The sequence below is a fragment of the Saccopteryx leptura genome, chromosome 10 (genome assembly GCF_036850995.1).
Source record: "Saccopteryx leptura isolate mSacLep1 chromosome 10, mSacLep1_pri_phased_curated, whole genome shotgun sequence".
Classification (NCBI taxonomy): Eukaryota; Metazoa; Chordata; class Mammalia; order Chiroptera; family Emballonuridae; genus Saccopteryx; species Saccopteryx leptura.
This window is the reverse complement of record NC_089512.1, coordinates 51,022,842-51,045,596: the sequence shown is the minus strand read 5'-3', so window position 1 is coordinate 51,045,596 and position 22,755 is coordinate 51,022,842. Positions and strand designations below refer to the sequence as shown.

General features: G+C 49.4%; 2 protein-coding genes, 1 long non-coding RNA gene and 1 other non-coding gene across 10 annotated transcripts; 3 read left to right on the top strand and 1 right to left on the bottom strand.

The window, feature by feature from the left end:
- Nucleotides 1-237: 237 nt before the first annotated feature.
- OGG1 (8-oxoguanine DNA glycosylase) lies at nt 238-8,691 on the top strand. 4 transcript variants are annotated; one of them, XM_066350899.1, is made up of 8 exons: nt 238-281; nt 560-635; nt 1,014-1,261; nt 1,834-2,013; nt 5,926-6,107; nt 7,811-7,961; nt 8,100-8,149; nt 8,368-8,590. In XM_066350899.1, the coding sequence occupies exons 1-8, from the start codon at nt 269-271 to the stop codon at nt 8,449-8,451; spliced, it is 984 nt and encodes a 327-aa protein (XP_066206996.1). In that variant the 5' UTR covers nt 238-268; the 3' UTR covers nt 8,452-8,590. The 4 variants fall into 4 exon arrangements, with proteins under 4 accessions (XP_066206996.1, XP_066206997.1, XP_066206995.1 ...); XM_066350900.1 differs by lacking the exon at nt 238-281 and having other exon boundaries at nt 402-635; nt 8,348-8,691; XM_066350898.1 differs by lacking the exon at nt 238-281 and having other exon boundaries at nt 402-635.
- On the bottom strand, nt 8,638-22,287 carry CAMK1 (calcium/calmodulin dependent protein kinase I). Of its 4 annotated transcripts, XM_066350895.1 has the most exons (12): nt 22,132-22,287; nt 19,262-19,376; nt 17,271-17,402; nt 15,638-15,712; nt 15,390-15,528; nt 13,717-13,843; nt 13,547-13,622; nt 12,036-12,148; nt 11,378-11,456; nt 11,206-11,293; nt 9,005-9,122; nt 8,638-8,898 (listed from the first exon to the last, which is right to left on the bottom strand). In XM_066350895.1, exons 2-12 carry the CDS (start codon nt 19,342-19,344, stop codon nt 8,816-8,818), a joined length of 1,113 nt encoding a protein of 370 aa, XP_066206992.1. In that variant the 5' UTR covers nt 19,345-19,376; nt 22,132-22,287; the 3' UTR covers nt 8,638-8,815. The 4 variants fall into 4 exon arrangements, with proteins under 4 accessions (XP_066206992.1, XP_066206991.1, XP_066206993.1 ...); XM_066350894.1 differs by having other exon boundaries at nt 8,638-9,122; XM_066350896.1 differs by lacking the exon at nt 22,132-22,287 and adding an exon at nt 21,816-21,885 and having other exon boundaries at nt 8,638-9,122.
- LOC136382045 (uncharacterized) lies at nt 17,372-20,127 on the top strand. Its single transcript, XR_010747185.1, has 3 exons — nt 17,372-17,499; nt 19,012-19,194; nt 19,541-20,127. It is a non-coding gene; the product is annotated as an uncharacterized lncRNA (long non-coding RNA).
- Nucleotides 17,683-17,824, top strand: LOC136382704 (small nucleolar RNA SNORA29). Its single transcript, XR_010747324.1, has one exon. It is a non-coding gene; the product is annotated as a small nucleolar RNA SNORA29 (small nucleolar RNA).
- Nucleotides 22,288-22,755: the final 468 nt, after the last annotated feature.

Here is a 22,755-nt window from a genome sequence, read left to right as displayed (position 1 = left end):
AGCCTGCTTAGTACAGAGGGAAGGCCCAGAGCAAACCGGCCACGAGCCAGCACGGGCTAACTGCTGAGACGGCTCGGGAAGGCCGGTTTACCCGTCGCCCCACCCGTTCTCATTGGCGCCTCTTATTTTCCCGCGGATTGGCTACCTCTGCATCCAATAAACCGGGCTTGAGCGCTACTTCCGGTAAGAGCAAGGTCAGCCCCTGTAAAAACCGGAAGAGTGCGCTTGCGCGCTCTTCGCAAACTAGCGGCAGGTTGTGGGTGCGGTGATGAGCGCCCTAGGTCCGTGAACGGCTGGACGTTTACCGCAAGAAGTGAATGGGCGGGGCCTGCGGGGAGTGGAGGAATTAAAAGAAACGGGGCGGACTTTAAACAGATTAAGAGGCGAGCATTTGGTGGGCGAGGTCTTCAAATTCGTGGTCTCTGGGTGGGCGTGGCGTGTTGGCGGCGAGTGGATCTGGTTCCGTGTGGGTGGGGCCATTGTGGGGCGGAGCCTGAAATGGAAATATTAGCCTCTCTGCCTTGTAGCATGGGGCATCGTACTCTATCTTCCTTCCCAGCCCTATGGACCTCCATCCCCTGTCCACGCTCTGAGCTGTGCCTGGACTTGGTGCTGGCTTCCGGACAATCCTTTCGGTGAGTGACCCTGGCTCCTGGCTCAGCACTGCAGGTCTGGCATACAAAGGAATGTTGAGTGTGATGAAAGAAACTTCAGGGTACAAAACTGAGGCATGGGTGGAGAGCCTGTTACCTCTTTTTTTTTTTTTTCTAACAGCCCGGTGATTGAGTGGTGGGAAGATAGTTGACACCCATTTCCTCTTTTATAAAGTAGACGTAATAAGCTTCTGCAGTGTTGTTGTGAGGATCAAACGATATAATTGATGTAAGAAAGCATTTTCATTTTACAGTTCATAAATCAGTTTTATATAGAGAGAGTTTGTAGGCTGGGAGGGCCCCAAAGGGTGCAGTACAGGAAACTGAGTACTAAGGCTGCCCCTGTGCCTGGGGGCTCAGGTGGAGGGAGCAAAACCCTGCACACTGGAGTGGTGTGCTGGCGGACCAGGTATGGACACTGACCCAGACTGAGGAGCAGCTCTACTGCACTGTGTACCGGGGGGAAAAGGGCCGGACTGGCAGACCTACACCAGAAGAGCTAAAGGCCGTGCACCAGTACTTCCAGCTGGATGTCAGCCTGGCTGAATTGTATCACCATTGGAGTTCCATGGACCCCCATTTCCAAAAAGTGGCTCAGAAATTCCAAGGTAAGTACAGGGCCTGGGGGCAGGTGTTGGGTTCTTGTAGTTTGGTTAGATTACTTAATTTCACCATTTATAAAATGGGGATTATATGTAATGTACTTCATAGGATTTTATGAGGATTAAAGGAGCTAATATGTGTAAAGTGTTTAGAATAGCACCTGACACATAGTAGTTATTATTGCTGTTATTATTGTCTTGCTGATCACCATCATTTAGTGACAAGGATATTGAACCAAATCCTGACTCTTGTGACTTGGAATAGGTGACATCATTCATTCTGTAAATATTACAGAGCATTTGCTATATGACTGGGGATACAGCAGTGAACAAAATGGATACAAATTTCTACCCTCATAGTACTTACATTGTGGCTTCTTTAACTGTGGAATAAGATGATGACCCAGACCTAACAAGATTCTATAAGGGATGAGAACTCTCATGTTGCTTTCTCTAACAATGCTGTCCATCATTCTCCTTGGATCCCCCTGAAGCCTAGGTGCCTAGGATCTGAGGGTGAGAGGGGGCTACTCCCACCAGCTGGTACTTTTCCTACCCCCTGCCTCTTCACTCTCCAGGTGTTCGACTCCTACAGCAGGACCCCATTGAGTGCCTTTTCTCTTTCATCTGTTCCTCCAACAACAACATTGCACGTATTACTGGCATGGTTGAGCGGCTCTGCCAGGCCTTTGGACCTCTGCTCATCCAGCTCAATGGTATCACCTACCATGGTTTCCCCAGCCTGCAGGCCCTGGCTGGTAAGTAGGTGGGTCCCTGCCTCAAGGCCCACCAACAGCGTTCAGAGTCTGTTCAGTTCTCCTTTGATACCCATCTCCCATCTCAAAGCTTCCTGCCTTTCCAAAGACTGCCTTCATTCAGAATTGTCCTGCCTGGTCTAATCAGCTCCAGTCATACCTTACCCTTCCTATCTGTCCCTGAACTGTCAGCACCTCATTACTCTGTGCTTTTTGCCCCATGGGTTCAATGCCTCATCAAAAAACACAGCCAGGGCCCTGGCCGGTTGGCTCAGCGGTAGAGCGTCGGCCTGGTGTGCGGGGGACCCTGGTTCGATTCCCGGCCAGGGTACATAGGAGAAGCGCCCATTTGCTTCTCCACCGCCCCCCTCCTTCCTCTCTGTCTCTCTCTTCCCCTCCCGCAGCCAAGGCTCCATTGGAGCAGGGATGGCCCGGGCGCTGGGGATGGCTCCTTGGCCTCTGCCCCAGGCGCTAGAGTGGCTCTGGTCGCGGCAGAGTGACGCCCTGGAGGGGCAGAGCATCGCCCCTGGTGGGCGTGCCGGGTGGATCCCGGTCGGGCGTATGCGGGAGTCTGTCTGACTGTCTCTCCCGTTTCCAGCTTCAGAAAAATACAAAAAAAAAAACAAAAAAAAAAAAACACAGCCATGTCCCAGCTTCGATTCCTGGTCAGGACACACAGGAGAGGTGCCCATCTGCTTCTCTACTCCTCCCCCTCTTATTTCTCTCTCTCTCTCTCTCTCTCTTCTTCCCATCCCCTCCTGCAGCCATGGCTTGATTGGAGCGAGTTGGCCCCAGGCCGTGAGGATGGCTGCATGGCCTCCACCTCAGGTTCTAAGATGAGCTTTGTTGCTGAGCAACAGAGCAACACTTCAGATGGGCAAAGCATTCCCCCCTAGTGGGCTTGCTGGGTGGATCCCATTTGGGGCACATGTGGGAGTCTGTCTGTGCCTTCGCTCCTCTCATTAAACAAAAGAAGGAAAAAACAATCCACATACAGTATACCAGTAGTTTGGGGTTAAATAAATGCACACATACTCTTTTTTTCATGTTGTTGTTGTTTTTAATTTTTTTTTAATTTTTTACAGAGACAGAGAGAGAGTCAGAGTGAGGGATAGACAGGGACAGACAGACAGGAACGGAGAGATGAGAAACATCAATCATTAGTTTTTCGTTGCGCATTGCTACACCTTAGTTGTTCATTGATTGCTTTCTCATACGTGCCTTGACCATGGACCTTCAGCAGACCGAGCAACCCCTTGCTTGAGCCAGTGACCTTGGGTCCAAGCTGGTGAATTTTTGCTCAAACCAGATGAGCCCACACTCAAGCTGGCAACCTCCGGGTCTTAAACCTGTGTCTTCCGCATCCCAGTCCGATGCTCTATCCACTGTGCCACTGCCTGGTCAGCCTTTTTTTTTTTTTTTAAGAGAATGTTTATGTAGAAAGTCACAGAGATAGAAGTGAGCTGTAGAAGAAATGGGCTCAGGAAACAAGTTACAGAGTCAAAAAAAGGGTCCCTAGAAGAAAGAGAAAGGCCGGGAAGCCGCCTTGAGGGAAGGGGGTGAGGAAAGGCACAGGCATACTCCATAGAGAGCCGCTGTATACACATTCTAGAAACAGACTGCCCGAGTCTGAATCCCAACTCTGGCACTTATTTAGCCTCTCTATGCCTCTGTTTCTTCATCTGTAGAATGGAATAATAACCTATCAGAGTTGACACAAAGGTTGAGTAAAGGAACACATATACTGTACCTTGCACAGCGTCCCTATCTATCCCTCTCTCTGACTCTGTCTCTGTAAAAAAAAAAACAAACAAACAAAAAAAAACAGTCTTGGGCTTCAGATTCCAGCTTAGTAGTCATAAGACCTCAAGAAATTCATTCAGCTCTCCAGGCTTCTCTTGTAGGATGGGAATAACAGTTCCTATCTAGAAGGGTTTGAGGGATGAATAAAGCAATCACGAGACAAGTTTACAGCAGAGGCTGTGGTGTCTCAGACCCAGGCAGAGATTCCTTCTCCACCATGTCCTTTCGTGAGCAAGTTACTTAACTTCTTCTAAGTCCTCATTTTCTTCATCTGTAAAATGGGGAAAACAACAGTATTATCATCAGGGTCCTTGAATATGATAATGTGTTATAATGTACCTAAAACACTTTGCCGGTGTTTGATACCCAGCACTTGATTATGGAAGTTGTTGCTGTTATTATGACAAGTATTTTAAATTTTTTATTTTTAAATTATTTTTTATTTTTTTGTAATTTTCTGAAGTGAGAAGCGGGGAGGCAGAGAGACAGACTCCCACATGCACTCAACCAGGACCCACTCGGCATGCCCACCAGGAGGTGATGCTCTGCCCATCTGGGGCATTGCTCCCTTGAAACCAGAGCCATTCTAGCACCTGAGGCAGAGGCCATGGAGCCATCCTCAGTGCCCAGGCCAACTTTCCTCCAGTGGAGCCTTGGCTGCAGGAGGGGAAGAAATAGAGAGAAAGGAGAGGGGGAAGGGTGGAGAAACAGATGGGCGCTTCTGTGTGCCCTGGCCAGGAATCGAACCCGGGACATCTGCACGCCAGACTGACACTCTACCACTGAGCCATCGGCCAGGGCCTATTTTAAATTTTTTAAAAATTGATTTTAGCCTTACCAGGTGGTGGAGCAGTGGCTAGAGCGTCAGACTGGGATGTGGAGGACCGAGGTTTGAGATCCCGAGGTCGCCAGCTTGAGCGTGAGCTTGTCTGGTTTGGGCAGAGCTCATGAGGAACCGCAACAAAGAGTTGATGTTTCTCATTTCTCTCCCTTCCTCTCTGTCCCTCTCTCTGACTCTCTCTCTCTCTCTCTCCCACAAGAAAAAATAAAAATAAAGAAAAATTTATTTTAGCCCTGGCTGGATAGCTCAGTTGGTTAGAACATCGTCCCAAAGCATAGAGGTTGCCAGTTTGATCCCTGGTCCAGGCACATATAGGAACAGATTGATGTTCCTCTCTCTCTCTCTCTCTCTCTCCCTCTCTCCCTTTCTCTCTCTAAAATCAATAAAATAAACTTTTTTTTTTTTTGTATTTTTCTGAAGCTGGAAACGGGGAGAGACAGTCAGACAGACTCCCGCATGCGCCCGACCGGGATCCACCCAGCATGCCCACCAGGGGCGACGCTCTGCCCACCAGGGGGCGATGCTCTGCCCCTCCGGGGCATCACTCTGCCGCGACCAGAGCCACTCTAGTGCCTGGGGCAGAGGCCAAGGAGCCATCCCCAGAGCCCGGGCCATCTTTGCTCCAATGGAGCCTTGGCTGCAGGAGGGGAAGAGAGAGACAGAGAGGAAGGAGGGGGGTGTGGAGAAGCAAATGGGCGCTTCTCCTATGTGCCCTGGCCGGAAATCGAACCCGGGTCCCCCGCCCGCCAGGCGGACGCTCTACCACTGAGCCAACCGGCCAGGGCCGAAAAAATAAACATTTAAAAAAATTGATCATTCACTGATTTTAGAGAGGGAGGCAGAGAGAAACATTTATGTATGTTCATTGGTTGATTCTTGTATGTGCTCTGATGAGATCAAACCTGCAACCTTGGCGTGTCAAGATAATGTTCTAACCAACTAAGCTACCTAGCCAGGGCATGACTATTATTTTAGATCATAGGTGTGAACAGCCCTTTGGAAAGGTTAAGAAACTTAACTGTGGAGTCCTACCAGGGAAGCAATTCCTGAGACCAACATATAGTGGTGCTCAGTAAAAATTTGCAGAGGCATAAAACATAGGCCTTAACCCTGTCTTTTGCACATGCAAGTATCCTAGGGTCTCCCAGAGGGTGGTGAGGTGGGAGAAGGGTGCTTAGGGAAAGCATTTCTGTGGGCTGGAGGGCTCACACTAACCTAGAGACATAAAGGATTTGAGGATGCCTAACCCCTGCTTCCTCTCCATCTCACAGGGCCAGAGGTGGAAGCACAGCTCAGGAAGCTGGGCTTTGGGTACCGTGCCCGCTACGTGAGTGCCAGTGCTCGAGCCATCCTTGAAGAACACGGAGGGTTGCCCTGGCTGCAACAGCTGCGCAAGACCTCCTACGAAGAGGCCCACAAGGCCCTGTGCACCCTGCCTGGGGTGGGCACCAAGGTGAGGCCTCAGGGGGGTAGGAGTTACCCTCATCACCCATGTAGACAGTAACAGTAGGAGACAGGCAGACCTGAGAGTTGGGTGCAGGCTCAGCTTCTAGAGGCCAAGCAGGAAGAAGAAAGGATACAAGCAGACATTTTATTAGGGAAAATGCAAAAAGGATATAAAGAACATTGCCCTTTGAATGCATTTGTTCAGGTGCATATATACACTGATGTATGCAGAAATTTCTGAAGGAATCACAGGAAACTTAGTAGTTGCTACCTTTGGGAAGATAAGTAGTAAGGTGTTTCTACTTTTCTTCTCTTGAAATCATATGTACTGTTGTGGCCAGTTTGCTCAGTGGATAGAGCATCAGCCTGGCATGCGGATGTCCCGGGTTTGATCCCTGGTCAGGGCACATGTGAGAAGCGACTTTCTCCTCTCACAGCCAGTGCCTCGATCAGTTTGAGCACCAGCCCTGGATGTTGAGGATAGCTCATTTGGTACAAGCATTGACCTGAGGTGCTGAGGATAGCTCAGTTGATTTGAGCATTGGCCCCAGATGGGAGTTGCCAGGGTGGATCCTGGTCAGGGCACATACGAGAGTCTATCTCTCCTTCTCTCAAAAATAGAAAAAGAAATTATATGTATTTATAAAACTTTCTAATTTCAACAGAGTTAGTAGTAACAAGATGATTGGCAATTTGGCATTTATTTTTTTCTTTTGTATACTTATTTGTAGTTTAAAAAATAAATTTTTGTTTAAAGAACTTTTTTTAATGGATTCTGAACTTCAGTCTAACATTAAATCTTTGTTCTGCATCTTCCTTATCATGTAACCTGGGCCAAGTTACTTCAATTTTCAGAACCTCAGTTTTCTTATATGCAAAATGAATATAGTGCCACCTTATTCCTAGTTTATGTGAAAAACTGACCTACATAGATGTTCATGCAGTAGCAGTCTCAGTACAGTTTTTGTGGTTTTTTAAAATTTATTTATTTTTAGAGAGGAGAGGGAGAGACAGAGAGAGAGAGAGAGGAGAGACAGAGAGAGAAGGGGGGAGGAGCTGGAAGCATCAACTCCCATATGTGCCTTGACCAGGCAAGCCCAGGGTTTCGAACCGGCAACCTCAGCATTTCCAGGTCGACGCTTTATCCACTGCGCCACCACAGGTCAGGCCAGTACAGTTATTTTTTAAATGTTTAGTGTATTTATTTTTTTAAAGATTTTTATTGATTTGAGAGAGAGAGAGAGAGAGAGAGAGAAGGGGGGAGAAACAGAAAGCATCAATTCCTCATAGTTGCTTCTCATATGTGCTTTGACAAGGCAAGCCCAGGGTTTTAAACTGGCGACCTCAGCTTTTCAGCTTTCCAGGCTGATGCTTTAAACACTGTGCCATCACAGGCCAGGCTATTGTATTGATGTGAGAGAGAGAGTGAGAGGAAGGGAGAGAGAGGAACATCAATCTGCTCCTATATGTGCCTTGACCAGGGATCAAACCGGCAACCTCTGCACTTCAGGATGATGCTCTAACCAACTGAGCTATCAGGCCAGGGCTCATTACAGCTATTTTTAAAATTAATAGATGGTGTATATTGATTGAGAATATACCATAGTAACCTCACAGTGGAGGAGGAAGTAGCTGGCTTTGGGGCTAAAAGCAGGATCCTTCCATTCCCCCCGAACCCCCCACCATCATGGCTCACTCTGTCTGTCAAAGGTGGCCGACTGCATCTGCTTGATGGCCCTAGACAAGCCCCAGGCCGTGCCTGTAGATGTCCACATGTGGCAGATCGCCCAACGTGACTACAGTTGGCACCCCACTACTACCCAGGCCAAGGGTCCAAGCCCCCAGGCCAACAAGGAATTGGGTAAGGAGAGAGGGAAATGCCAGGGCTGGCAGTAGGCTGAGGTGGCGGAAACTTCTCACACCTCTCCCTACACCCCACCTCTGTGGACAGGGAGTAGAAAGGGCCAATTTATTTTGCCTCCTTACTTTTCTGATTTAGGAAATTTTTTCCGGAGCCTGTGGGGACCTTATGCTGGCTGGGCCCAAGCAGTAAGTATACTCAGGCTTTTTATCCTCCTCCAGCCCTAACCCAGGGGACTCTTCTACTGCTGCCACTAAAGGATTCTCTACCCTCCATCCCCAGCCCTGACTCCAGTGGACTTGCACTGCCCTGGCCCTGCTCCCCAGGAATTATCTCCCCACACTAACCCCCTCTCCACTGGCCCTGTGTACCCTCTCCCCACACAGACTCTTCCTCCTGCCCTCAGGTGCTGTTCAGTGCTGACCTGCGCCAACCCCACCAAGAGCCGCCAGCAAAGCGCAGAAAGAGATCCACAGGACCTGAAGGCTAGGTTGGGTGGCACAGGACAAAGGATTTTCCAACACCTTTTCCCCCCATTCTCCATTACTCTCCCCATCCAGCTTCATGTTGGGAAGGGGGCTCTATGTAACTACCTCAGGGGCAGGCACCCTCAAATCAAGCAGTTTTCACAACAGTATGGGGTGGGGGTTAGCTGGGGAGACAAAGCTACCCATGGTTTTATCCTCTTCTCTTTATTACAAGAAGAAACAATAAAATAGAAACATTTGTATGGAAAATGGAGTGGAGGAGTAGTAGGGAAAGGGGTGGGACAGGGTAACCCCAATTGAGGGAGGTAAGGGGAGCAGGCTGCCCCCAATCTCTTGCACAGGGGATCCTGACCCTTGATCCGGGACCTAGAGTTGGGGAGGCAGTCTGGGGGACATTTCCGGGCCGGGCTCCACACAGCAGTCACGACAGCAGAAGCCAGCTACTGGTCCTACATGGGGAGAGAACAGAGTTGGCTGTGGAAGCAGACCCTCCACTGCAGCCTGAATGCCTCTTTGTGGACCTCCCATGCCCTTCCACAGCGCCTGGGTCCTTACCCCCAGCTGCTGATGTCAGCAGCTCCCCATGGCTTGCCGTCTGTCCCTGTCCCTCCTGGCTGGTGCCCAGCTGTAGCTTCCTCATGTGCCGCACCACAGCTGTGGCATTGAAGGCTTGCTGTGGGGAGATAGGGAAGAAGGGACTTTTGAGAGAGTGGGAGATCAAAGAGTAGGGTCTGGCAGTGGAATTCTTAAGAGTGTTTGTTATTTTCAGGTGCTATTGATTGATTCCCTAAAACCACCTGAAATATCTGCAAGGCTTTATTAAATTATATTCAGCCATATTATATATTTACACACACATATATGCACATATATAAAAAGATATATAACTTTTTTTTTTGGTATTTTTCTGAAGCAAGCAGGGAGGCAGACAGACAGACTCCCGCATGCACCCCACCCGAATCCACCCGGCATGCCCACCAGGGGGCGATGCTCTGCCCATCTGAAGCATTGCTCCATTGCAAACAGCCATTCTAGTGCCTGAAGTGGAGGCCACAGAGCCATCCTCAGCACCTGGGCCAACTTTTGCTCCAATGGAGCCTTGGCTTCAGGAGGGGAAGAGAGAGAGAGAGAGAGAGAAAAGAGATGGGGAAGGGTGGAGAAGCAGATGGGCGCTTCTCCTGTGTGCCCTGGCTGGGAATTGAACCCGGGACTTCCACATGCCAGGCTGATGCTCCACTGCTGAGCCAACCAGCCAGGGCCTATAACATTTTATATAAAATTAATTCATATTCATATAATAGCAAACAATGTAACATTATGTGTTGGCATCATTCTAAGCATTTTATATAGTAATTCATTTAGTCTTCTCAAGTCTTTGAGGTGAGCGCTATTAGTGTCACCACTGTCAAAGGAGGAAATGGAGGTACAGAGAGATTAAGTAATTTGTCCAGATGTGCATATATCATGTATATAACATCTCTAGATGTCCCCATACACCTCAAATTAACCATGTTCAAGACCAAAATCATCCCCCCAAGAAAAGTTTGGCCGTGTTCTCCATCTCAGTGATGGTACCACTATCCACCCTATCCCATCTAAAATTTGGGGCCAGCCCTTGACATCTTTCACCCCAACATCCATTCTACCATTACTTCTTGTAAATTCTACCTCCTAATCAACTCCTAGACCAACCACTGTTCTCTGTTTCTGTTGCCCTGCTCTGGTCCAGCCCTCAGTCTCCTGCCTGCATTTCTGCCACAGCCTCCTAAGAGGACTCCTAGCCTTCACTCTGTGCCTCTCTCTGCATTCTGAGATCCCTTTCTAAAGGGCAAATCCCTGCTGAAAACCCTTATGGAGCTCCTCAGCATCATCAGGATCAAGTCAGGGCTCCACTGTAGCACTGGAGACCCTGAGCAGCCTGGCCCCTACCTGCACCTTCAGCCTGGCTCCTGGCTCCTGCCCCACAGCCCCTCCAGCAGCCAGGCTTGGCACTGGTACTTGAATGGCCGTACTCTTTCTTGTCCTTGCCCTTTGTACACTGATTCTCTCTCCATCAGACATTATTCTACTGAACCTAGCTAATTTCTACTCAGCTGTCAGGCCATCACCACCTTTATGCCCCTTCCATGGCCCTATGGGTTGGATTAGATGTCTCCTTAAGAATTATACACTGGTTGGCTCAGCAGTAGAGCATTGGCCAGCATGTGGAAGTCCCAGGTTCAATTTCGAGTCAGGATACACAGGAGAAGCAACCATCTATTTCTCCACCTCCCCTTCTCTTTCTTTCTCTAACCCCCTCCTGCAGCCAGGGCTCGAATGGTTCAAGTGAGTTGGCCCTGGGTGCTCAGGATAGCTCCATGGCCTCACCTCAGGCACTAAAATAGCTCGGTTGCCAAGCAAGAGAGCAGTGGCCCCAGATGGGCAGAGCATCCCCTGGTAGGGGGCTAGACGGGTGGATCCTGGTTGGGGCACATGTGGGAGTCTGTCTGTCTGCCTCCCTGCCTCTCAAATTAAAAAAAAAAAAATTGTTTTTTAAATGATACACTGTTCTCTCTCTAGACTTGGAGGTCAGGGACCCTCACTGGAATAGAGTTAGTGTCAGAGAGCACTGAATGAATGAAAGGTTCTTCGGCAAGCATTCTTGAGCAGTTGCTGTGTGTCCAACTTGGTGCTATGTGTTGTGCAAGCTGAGGCCTGGTTGAGGTGGAGAGGAGTCCTGGGGAGGCTGGGACCCTAAACTAGAGATGTGGGCTTACCTTCCACTTGCTCTTGGCAAAGTTCTTCTTGATCTGCTCACTCACTGACTGGTGAATGTTCTTATCTAGAGCCGTATCTCCTGCAATCCTAGGGTGGAGGTGTGTGAAAGGTCAGAGGCAGGCCTAGGGGCCCCACGCCCCACCCCAGTTCACAGCTCATGGGAGTTCTCACCAAGGGTGCTGCAAGGCCTGCTCACAGGTGAACCTCTTCTCTGGATCCTTCTCCATCAAGTGCTGGATGAAGTCTTTGGCTGAAGCCCAAGAACAAAGCAAAGATAGAAAGAACATAGCAGTGCCTATGGACACGCCCAAAACAGAACCCACCCCTCAGGTCTGGTCCGGCATCCAAGCAGGCCAGATCTGTCCATGTACCACCCCACCCCAATTGTTCTCTTATCTAAGCCCTCCATCCATCCCAGCCTTCCGGCTCCCTCCTTTGTCCCTTAAGAAAGACTTTTTCTTAGAAAATATTCTACTTAGTATATTCACACTGATGTGTAAAGGATTGATAATGGTTTCACAGTTTTGCCTCCTAGTAGGAGGCACAAATGGACAAATGAAAACTTTTATGTGGTGTTTTAGGCATTAAGAAGTTAGTTGGGGAGATATTTTCAAAAATACTATGTTTGAAGACTGAATGAGTGAAGGCCTACCAGGTTTCTTAGGTCAGGGTCAGACAGACAGAAGAACCTGGGGTAGTTGTCTCCAAGACAGCTCTTCATCTGGGGCTGGGGAATTGACTGAAGGAAGGCAGTGAGGAGACCCCCCCCAAATGGATGAGGAAGGCACCATAGGTAGGGCCCAGAAGAAGAAGGCAAAACCCCAAATACCAGAGTCAGAGATGTCGTCCCAGTAAGGAGAGTCAAACTCGTACTCGGCCTTCAAAATCTGTTCAAAGAGTTTGGCATCATTCTCGTCATAGAACGGGGGGTAACCGCAGAGCCTGAGCAGGGAGAAACTCATCCTCATTTCCACTTTCAGTGTGCCCACTGGCTCCAGGATGGAGCTTTGGGGCAGTCCTGGGAGTTAGGAAAGAGCCACAGGAAGGAGTTCCCCCTTTTACAAAGAGTTCTGAGAGAATCTACCCTTCTCTGTCTTGTTCACTCCTATCCAGCTCCACTTTCTGTTCCTTAACATACCACCATCTTTTCTTCCCTTTACACTTGCTGTTTACGTCTGGCTCCTTCACTTCATTGAGGATGCCAATCAAATGTCACCTTCTCGCCTGACCAGGCGGTGGCGCAGTGGATAGAGCGTCAGACTGGGATGCGGAGGACTAAGGTTCAATACCCCAAGGTAGCCAGCTCGAGCGCGGGCTCATCTGGCTTGAGCAAAAAGCTCACTAGCTTGGACCCAAGGTTACTGGCTTGAGCAAGGGGTTACTCGGTCTGCTTAAGGCCTGCAGTCAAGGCACATATGAGAAAGCAATCAATGAACAACTACGGTGTCACAACAAAAAACTGATGATTGATGCTTCTCATCTCTCTCCGTTCTGTTTGTCCCTATCTATCCCTCTTTCTGACTCTCTCTCTGTCCCTGAAAAAAAAAAAAAAAAAAGAAAACAAAACAAAAAAAAAACAAATGTAGGCCCTGGCCGGTTGGCTCAGCGGTAGAGCGTCGGCCTGGCGTGCGGGGGACCCGGGTTCAATTCCCGGCCAGGGCACATAGGCGAAGCGCCCATTTGCTTCTCCACCCCCCCCCCCTTCCTCTCTGTCTCTCTCTTCCCCTCCCGCAGCCAAGGCTCCATTGGAGCAAAGATGGCCCGGGCACTGAGGATGGCTCCTTGGCCTCTGCCCCAGGCACTAGAGTGGCTCTGGTCTGGGCAGAGCCACGCCCCGGACGGGCAGAGCATCGCCCCCTGGTGGGCGTGCCAGGTGGATCCCGGTCGGGCGCATGCAGGAGTCTGTCTGACTGTCTCTCCCCGTTTCCAGCTTCAGAAAAATACAGAAAAACAAACAAACAAAAAAAAACAAATGTCACCTTCTCAGAGAGGCTTTCCCTGACCTTTTTATCTAAAATGGCATCCATCCCCCTCTCCCTACCCTGCTTCATTTTTCTTCCTAGCACTTTTTACCACCTGACATTATCTGGTGGGTTTATTTACTTGTTTATTTACTTGTCTCTATACCCTACTAGTGTGCCTGCTTTGTTTTGTTCTCTGCTAAATCCCCAGGGTTTTGTACAATGCCTCAAACATAGTATCTATTGAATGAATTGTCATTAACTGGCAGATTAAAATGTGGATGGCAGGAAGGAAGAAAAGCAGAGGGGAGGAAGAGAGCAAAGCAGGGGAGAAAAGAACTCTGGAGCCATATACCCCAATGGCCAAGCCCCCACTCACAGGATGTAGGCGATGACTCCAATGGACCAGCAATCCACTGCCTTGCTGTAGGGCTTCTGGGCCAGGACCTCAGGGGCTAAGGAGAGAAAAGGACATGGTGGTGACAAATTTCTGCCCTGAAGTTCTCAATTCCTCCCCTGCCCATGGCCCCAGCCCAGGGCCTTCCGCACCCACGTATCCTGGGGTCCCACAGGCCGTGGAGAGTACACTGCCAGGGTCCTCCATCTTGGACAGGCCAAAGTCGGAGATCATGATCTTGGAGTCTTCGTCCAGGCTGTAGTACAGCAGATTCTCTGGCTTAGAGGACAGGAGGGTGGGGATGGGGCAGTCAGAAATGACTAGCAGAACCTTCTGTCTCCCCAAGAACCCCTGAGAAAAAAAATGGGCCTCCAAAAGCCACTGTGGCTTCACAGCTGCTATCATAATTGGAGACACAAGAAACTCAAGGAAGTTCTCAAGTTTAAAAGTTCCAGAAAGACCCGACCAGGCGGTGGCGCAGTGGATACAGCGTTGGACTGGGATGCGGAAGGACCCAGGTTCGAGACCCCGAGGTCGCCAGCTTGAGTGCAGGCTCATCTGGTTTGAGCAAAAGCTCACCAGCTTGGACCCAAGGTCGCTGGCTCTAGCAAGGGGTTCCTCGGTCTGCTGAAGGCCCGCGGTCAAGGCACATATGAAAGCAATCAATGAACAACTAAGGTGTCGCCACGAAAAACTGATGATTGATGCTTCTCATCTCTCTCCATTCCTGTTTGTCCCTATCTATCCCTCCCTCTGACTCTGTCTCTGTTAAAAATAAATAAATAAATAAAAGTTCCAGAAAGGACAAGGACCATGAAATTGTGGGAGGGATTTTTCTATAAACCTCAAGTGTTTATTGTAAAGCCCTAAAGAAATAATTTTGAGCACCTACTGTGTGCCAGATCTTGTGCTACTGCTTGATTTCATTTCATCCTTATCACATCCCTACCAGGCCAGTCTGAGTAATCCCACCTTACAGATGGGGAAATTAATGCCTTGAGAGGAAAGTAACTTGTCCAAGAACCTACAGTTAGCGCATGACAGAGCCAGGATGCAAACTCAGATCTCCCTCATCCCAGATCTGTTCTTCTCCTAGACTGGATTGAGATCTATTACAAAATGTGAACCCATTCTTTTAAATTTTATTTATTTATTTATTTTTTACAGAGACATAGAGTGAGTCAAGAGAGGGATAGCCAGGGACAGACAGACAGGAACGGAGAGAGAGGAGAAGCATCAATCATTAGTTTTTCATTGCGCGTTGCAACACCTTAGTTGTTCATTGATTGCTTTCTCATATGTGCCTTGACTGCGGGTCTTCAGCAGACCAAGTAACCCCTTGCTGGAGCCAGTGACCTTGGGTTCATGCTGGTGAGCTTTTGCTCAAATCAGATGAGCCCGCGCTCAAGCTGGCGACCTCGGGGTCTCGAACCTGGGTCCTCTGCATCCCAGTCTGACGCTCTATCCACTGCGCCACCACCTGGTCAGGCATGAACCCATTCTTAATCTCTGAGAAGTAGGATGTCAGGGGTTTCTGGCTTTCTTCATAATGTTTGCTCTTCCATTCAAGTTTTCTACAAAGAATAAGTGGTACTTTTATTATCAGAAAAAGACACAAGACATTATTTGGATAAAATGACAGTAGAATTCACCTTTGTGTTCATTTGAGGTCTGAACTGGAATGGGAAGAGGCAGTTTAGGGCTTACAAGGTATATTTTGCAGATAGGGAGCCAAGGCTCAGTGAAAGGGTTAGAGTTACCCAAGTGAGGAGTATGCAAAGCTCCTACCCTGTGTGCCCCAGCCCACCACACCCTCACACCTCACCTTGAGGTCCCGGTGTACGATGCCCAGATCATGCAGATACTTGACAGCATCCAGAACCTGGAATATAAGGCGACTGGCGTCGCGCTCTGTGTAGAAGCCTTTTTCCACAATGCGGTCAAACAGCTCCCCTCCTGACACCCTGCAGCAGGGGACAGGGCAGTCTGGCCAAGAGAGCAGGAGAGATAGGAAGGCTAGGGCGGGGGCAGCAGGGAAAGGTGTGAGCAAGGATCACAGGCAGGGCCACTCACAGCTGCATGATGAGGTAGAGGTGGCCCCCACTCTCATAGATATCATCCAGGGCAACAATGTTGGGGTGCTTGATCCTGAATGGAGAAATGAGGTGGTTCAGAGCTGAGGACAGCTAAACCACATTCCCACATTCCCTTTGAAGAACCACCACCTGGCCTGACTGCGGTAGCACAGTGGGTGGAGCGTCAACCTGGGACACTAAGGTCCAGGTTTGAAACCCCAAAGCCACTGGCATGAGCACAGGATTGCTAGTTTGAGCACAGGATCATCGATATGATCCCCTGGTGACTGGCTTGAGCCCAAAGGTTGCTGGCCTTAAACCCAAGGTTGCTGACTTGAGCAGGGGGTCACTGGCTCAGCCGGAGCCTGCTGGTCAAGGCACATATGAGAAGCAATCAATGAACAATTAAATTGCCACAACTACAAGTTGATGCTTCTCATCTCCCTCCCTGTCTCTCTCTCTCTCTCTCAAAAGAAAAAAAAAAGAACCACTGCTTGGAAACCTGTGTAGGGCAAACCAAGGATTTGGACCCCAAAGGGAAAAGCTGATTTACCACAGTTGATTATAATGTATTAGAAGGCAGGAGAAAACAGAGGTTAAACACTAGACTCGGGCATCAGACACACTTGCTCCAAATCTGCCTCTACCATGTGCTATTTGGGGGCAAGTCTTTTTACCTCACAGTGCTGACCAATACACAATTAAAATTTTTTTCTGTTTCAAAAAGTGGGTAAGCCTACATGAGACAAAGGCTTTATCCTGCTCACCACTGTTCCTCCAGCATCTGTTGCAGAGTAGGTATTCATGAATATTCATTGAATTGAATGTAACCTCTCTGAGCCTCAGTTTCTTCATCTATAATATGAAGCCAACTTCCTTCAAAGAGTTGGGGTGGGGATCACACGAGATAATGAGGGTAAGATGTCTGGCATAGTGCCTGGCACATAGTACACAGCACATGCTCAATAAATGAACCAATGACAGTGATTGAACTTGATGGAAGATGGCTCTGCTACAGACTTGCTGTGTGAATTTGGACAAGTCCTTTGCCTTCTCTGGGCCTCAGTTCCCCCACCCCTACCACCAATAGTAGAAATGATCATTTTGTCCCTGCCCAGGATGTTTGGAAAGCTCAGGGAAGAGACTGGAAGTAAAGATTCTCTATAAGCTCTCTAGTGAGGCAGCAAGTTTCATATCAGCATGAGCAATTCATAAACCAGGTGGTGTTGATTTAGTCAGAGGGTCAGCACACAGGCAATTTTGAACTTGCTGAGTGACTTATTATGTGGAGAACCTTGAGGTAGGTCTAGTGATAATGCCAGTTGAGATACCTGGGTTCAAGCCCTGTTCAAGGATTCACCTTTAGACCTGATTGAACAGATTAAACCTCTGTAAATAAGCAATGACACTTCAGTCACATCTGTCATATTAGCTACTGTGCCAGACACTTGAAATAAAGGGTTTCTAATGCTCTCCACAACCTTGACAAGTGGAGATTATGACCCCATTTTATAAATGAGTAACTTGAAGCTCGGAGAGGTTCAGTGATTTGCCCAAAACAGGGGTCAGATAAGGATGGGAAGAGTCAGGGCAGGGTCAGCCTGGGCAGGAATGGGCTATGGCTCACGTACTTGTGCAGCACCGCAATCTCATTTTCCATGCTGCCCTCCTTGCCCTCCAGAGCCTTCTTGGCGATGCATTTGATGGCCACCAGCTTTTGAGTCCTTTTATCTTCTGCCAGGATTACCTCTGAAAAAGCCCCCCTGCAGGGAGAACGGATTCATGATGCGGGGAACTGGAACCCCAGCCTCTCTCCAGCCTTTCCTTCATCCCCTATGTGACCACCTCTGGACCAATGAGGTAAGACGAGCCCCACCCCCACCCCATTGTTCATCCATCCTCTAGTGCCGACCAGAGTAGTCTGAGCCGTGGCCACAGTAATTGGGTCAGGTGATGCAAGCCATATTATTGGCACTTTGAGAGTGAGCTGCTCTTTCCTGCTAAGCAGGTAGAATGTAAGCCTAAGGCTAATGGTAGTCATTTTTGCCACCATTTGGGGAGAACCTGCTTAAGAATGAAGCTAGCAGGCTATGCTTATGGGATAGATTAATGCTGCCATGATCTGAAGAGGGAGGGTTTTTCTGTGTCCTCCTCCTTCCTATATGAAATGGCTAAACAGAAAACTGGAAAAAAAAAAAAAAAAAAAAAAGAATGAAGCTAGCACAAAGGAAACTAGAGCTGAGAAATGGTCCAAGACAATTTCCTGATACCAGCATGTGAGCCCCACGATTTAGTCATGCCTGAAGTTTATACCCTGGGCTTTTTGATTATGTGCATGATTGATTCCTTTTTCTGCTAAAGCCAATTTGAGTCATGACTAATTTAACACCCTTTAGAACCTTAAAATACCATCAGCATCACCTGTGAACTGTTTAGCAATGCAGAAGCTTAGGCCCCACCCCAGACCTACTAAATCAGAATCTGCATTTTAACAAGATCCTTAGGTGATTTGCATGCTCACTGAACTTTGGGAAGCAGTGCTTTAGAACAGGTTCTTATAAAGGAACAAATAAACTCAGTTGCACTGAAGTTCACTGACTAAGGAGGGTTCACTAGAGTATTCTTTCTATAGCTTTTTGGATAATAGGTCACAAGTCAAAGAAAAGCATCTCCCATGGTGAAATCTCAATCATCAGAATAACTTTATATATAAGTAACTATGGTAGCCTCATTGCTGGTTGCCAGTCCTGTCCCTCTCCCAATGTACCCTCCATGCTCTGGCCAGAGTGACCATCATGAATAACAAACCTGCCAAAAAGTCTTAAATGTCTGCCTATGGCCCGTGAGATAAAGGCCAGCCTCCATAGCTTGACTTTCAAGGCCTTGCATGACCTGCTCCCCTTTCTTCTCCAGCCTCTTCCACAATTCCCCAGTCTCTGATTATAAGCTTCACATGATTCTACCCCTTTCCACACAAAACATGCCTCTGAGCCTTTGCTTATGCTGTTCCTTCTGCCTGGAATGTTCTCCTTCTCTGATAAGTGCATCCTTCAGTACCCAGCTCTAATGCCCCCTTCTCCAGAAAGTATTCCCCCAGGCAGACGCCACTGCTCTCTCTAGGCTCTACAGAGTCCTCATTCCCTTTAATTAGAGCCCAGCATGTACCCTGTTGTCATTTTACACATGTCTGTCTCTCTCACATGTCTAGGATCAACTTGAGGACAGGGACCAGGTTTGAGTTATTTCTGGACTCTCAGAACTAAGAACAGAGCCATGCCCAGCTGCAGTTCCCAGATCTAGGCCAGAAGTCCCAGCTCTTGGCAGCAAGGTGGATAAACTGGCTCATTCATTCTCCCCTACGTCTCTTCATAGGAACCCAGAGCTGTGGCAAGAACAGCCCCTGTTCCATCCACTGTCAGCCAGAAATGAAAAGCTCCATAGTGGCCATGGCAAGGCTGCCACAGGGCTTGGGCTATAAGAAACAGGAAGTAATGATCAACTGACCAGAGGATGCACCACCCTAGAGTCAGCCTCCTCAGCCAGCCAGGCCCAAGAGTAAGGACCTTCCCAACCCCACCCCTCAGCTGAGGGACAGCCCCCATTCTCTCCTGCCAAGACTCACGTTCCTAGAACATCACGGAAGTCGTAAATATCTCTAATATCCTCCACCTGCTTCCAGCTGGGTCCTTCCACTGCCCCCGGCATGGCCCACTGCGCCCCAGCCACAGCCAGGGCTCCTGGAAAAGGGAACAAAGGGAAAAGACTCAGTGGGGCCCAGATTTCAATGTGGGGACTTACTGGGAGCCCCATTCAGCCTGCATTTAATTCATTCCTTGATTCACTTATACGACAAAATCACTCAACAAACATTCATTCATTCACCAGTTATTTATTCATTTAGCAGATCCTTATGCATAAAGGAAAATCCTTCATGATGGCAGCAAAATTCTTTATTCAACAAGTCATTCAGCCTGACCTGTGGTGGCGCAGTGGATAAATCATCAACCTGGAATGCTGAGGTCACCGGTTCAAAACCCTGGGCTTGCCTGACCAGGCGGTGGCGCAGTGGATAGAGTGTCTGACTGGGATGCGGAAGGAACCAGGTTCGAGACCCCGAGGTCGCCAGCTTGAGCGCAGGCTCATCTGGCTTGAGCAAAAAGCTCACCAGCTTGGACCCAAGGTCGCTGGCTCCAGCAAGGGGTTACTCGGTCTGCTGAAGGCCCGCAATCAAGGCACATATGAGAAAGCAATCAATGAACAACTAAGGTGTCACAACGAAAAACTGATGATTGATGTTTCTCATCTCTCTGCGTTCCTGTTTGTCCCTATCTATCCCTCTCTCTGACTCTCTCTCTGTCTCTGTAAAAAAACAAAAACAAACAAAAACCCTGGGCTTGCCTGGTCAAGGCACATATGGGAGTTGATGCTTCCTGCTCCTCCCTCTGTTCTCTCTGTCTCTTTCCTCTCTCTCTCATTCTCTCTCTCTCTCAAAAATGAATAAATAAAATCTCAAAAAATTAAAAAACAAGTCATTCACTCATTCATTCATTTATTCAGCTCACCTTCCAGTTTCTCCCTCTCCATCTAAACACCCCAGGGGACAATGACTTCTCACAGGACAGCAGAGAAGACCCCAGAGCAGCTTATAGAAGCACAAAGCCCAGGAGTATCCCCTGTACCCAGAACCAGTGATGTCCTGGTCCCACCCTGGAAATTGCTGAGTTGTCTCCTCTCCCTCCTCCTTCTTCTCCCCACCCAGCCTTTTGGAAATCAGAAATCAGGCTTCCAGCAGCCCTGGCTTCCAGCAATATCTCAGCCACGTTTTTTAAATAGCTCCTGCTGGACTGTTGCCATAGCAACAACAGCCTCAGCTGGAGCTCGCCAGGACTCCTATTTCTCCTTTCCCACCTGACTCCCTATCTGGGTCTCAGCAGCCTGGGAAATGGTCCCAGCCAGCCAGTCCCCTCCTGACTTCACCTGACCCTGATCCAGCCTATACCTTATTCTGTTGAGATCTCCATCTGCAGGAGAGGGTGGGAGTTCTTTTTCCATTAATCAGATGGTGAATGGAGAGACAGAGGTTGACATGGGCAGGGGCTAGGTCCAGAGTTTCCCAAATGATCCCTTGCTGGGGTCCCAACTAAGTTTGCTGAGGGCAAAGGCCTTAGAGAGGTCCTTCCTCTATTGGAAGGACTGCCCTTAGCTGGTCCTTCCTATATGCAGCCAGACGGGGGCCAATTCAGAGAACACACCTCTCAGCCTCATCCTAGGCCCACAAAGGGTGAAGCAGAAACAGAGTTCAGCATGCTGTGTGACCTCAGGAAGGGCATGTCCCTTCTCTCTTTCCCCTGCAGGAGAATGTAGGGAAGGTGCCCTGACTAGAGTCCCTGGTGTGAGATCCCACTCCACTCTTTTTATGGGACCTCCTTCCCAGGAAGGCCTGGCCAGGTGTGCAGCGGTGACGGACCTTGCAGCTCAGTGCCAGCCACCTCTTCAGGAAATGAGACTTGACGGTAAGCTCTAGGGGCAGAATCTTAAAACCCACCTGGAGGCCTGGCACATACAATGCTCACAGTTTCATACATATACCCGCACTCGGACGCACCACACAAAGCCCCACCCATACTTCTGAACCCAAATACCTGCCCTCACATCCAGCACACTCCATACCCAGATACCCTGACACCTGATAATATATGTACACCAAGACATCCCGCACATATGTCCAAACGCATGATCCCCCAGATATACTCATACCTAAACATCCCTCCCACAGATCCCTCCCACATCCTGAAACATACATCTGTATATAACTAGACCAGATGACACCCAGAAACACACCCACACCCACCTGTATACCAGATATCTCAATTCAGTCATACCCTTCAGTTTCTATACACCCTAGAAGCTACTATAATCCAAACAGAACCCCAACAACTTACATACCTATCTTCAAACATGCTCTGTACACAATCATATATCCGCCCACCACACACTCTGTCTTTTTGAGCCAGCATGCACAACACCTGGACACATATCTGCAACAAAAACACTGGTCCCCAGACATCCCCATCCATAAGGATACACTTACACAACACACTGCAACTCTGCATCTGATCCACAAGCCTGTGCTAAGACATTAGCACACCCCAACACGGCCCCTAAACATTATCTACCTCCAAATGTCCAGTCCTTCCACATTCAGGCCCAGCTGCTTGCACACCACACACCCCTCCCTACCTTCCTCTATTATCAACTCAGTTCCCCACCTGCTCGCTTGACAGCTGCTAGACCTGGGGCAGAGGTGGGGGGAGGTACCACCACTAGCGGGGGGAGGAGGAGAGGGGGGCGTCCCACCCAGCCCTGCCCATCTACAATCCAGTAAGCCCTGGCACCACCTCTCATCCTTGGGGGAGGGCATACAGCAGCTAGGGAGTCCGGCCCGCCTCCTACGTGCCCAGGAGCAAAAGCGAGACGGCCCCGGGGCTGTACCTGCGGCTGCCCCGCCGCGGGGCTGGCTGGGAGGCCCGAGGTAGCTGGTACTGAACTCCCGCCAACGTCCGCTGCCGCTGAGCTCCTGGCCCGCCCGCCCGCCTGCTCTCTCGCTGGGGCTCGGCTCCGACTCAGCTGGCTCCCTCCGCCCGCCTGCGGCTCTGATGTCAGTGGAGGAGGAGCCTGCGGCGGAGGAACAAGGGACTGGGAGGCGAAACTCCGCTCCCGAGAAGGGGAAGGGGCGCATTGGGGCGACGAGGTGGGGGACCCCTAGTACAAGTCAGATCCTCTGTTGGACTCGTCCTGCCCTTCGTTTCCAGTAGGACCCCCATTTCACAGAGGGGACAACTGAAGCTCCAAAAGATGAAGGGTTCAAAATCAGCAGTTGGTCAGAGGCAAAGTGGCATTCGAACTCAGGTCTATCTGATGCCAGAGGCTGGCCAGACTCACCCTGCTGCCTCGTATAGTATCTTTCAGACCATTCTGGGCGTCCCTTTGTTTCCCCTCCCTTCTCTACCACTTCCACGCCCAGAGTCCCGAAGGGATTTAGGTCTCTCACTAGGGCTCTGGAGACTGTTGGGGACGGGCCCAATGAAATGAAAGAGTAGGGAAAGGGTAGGCAAT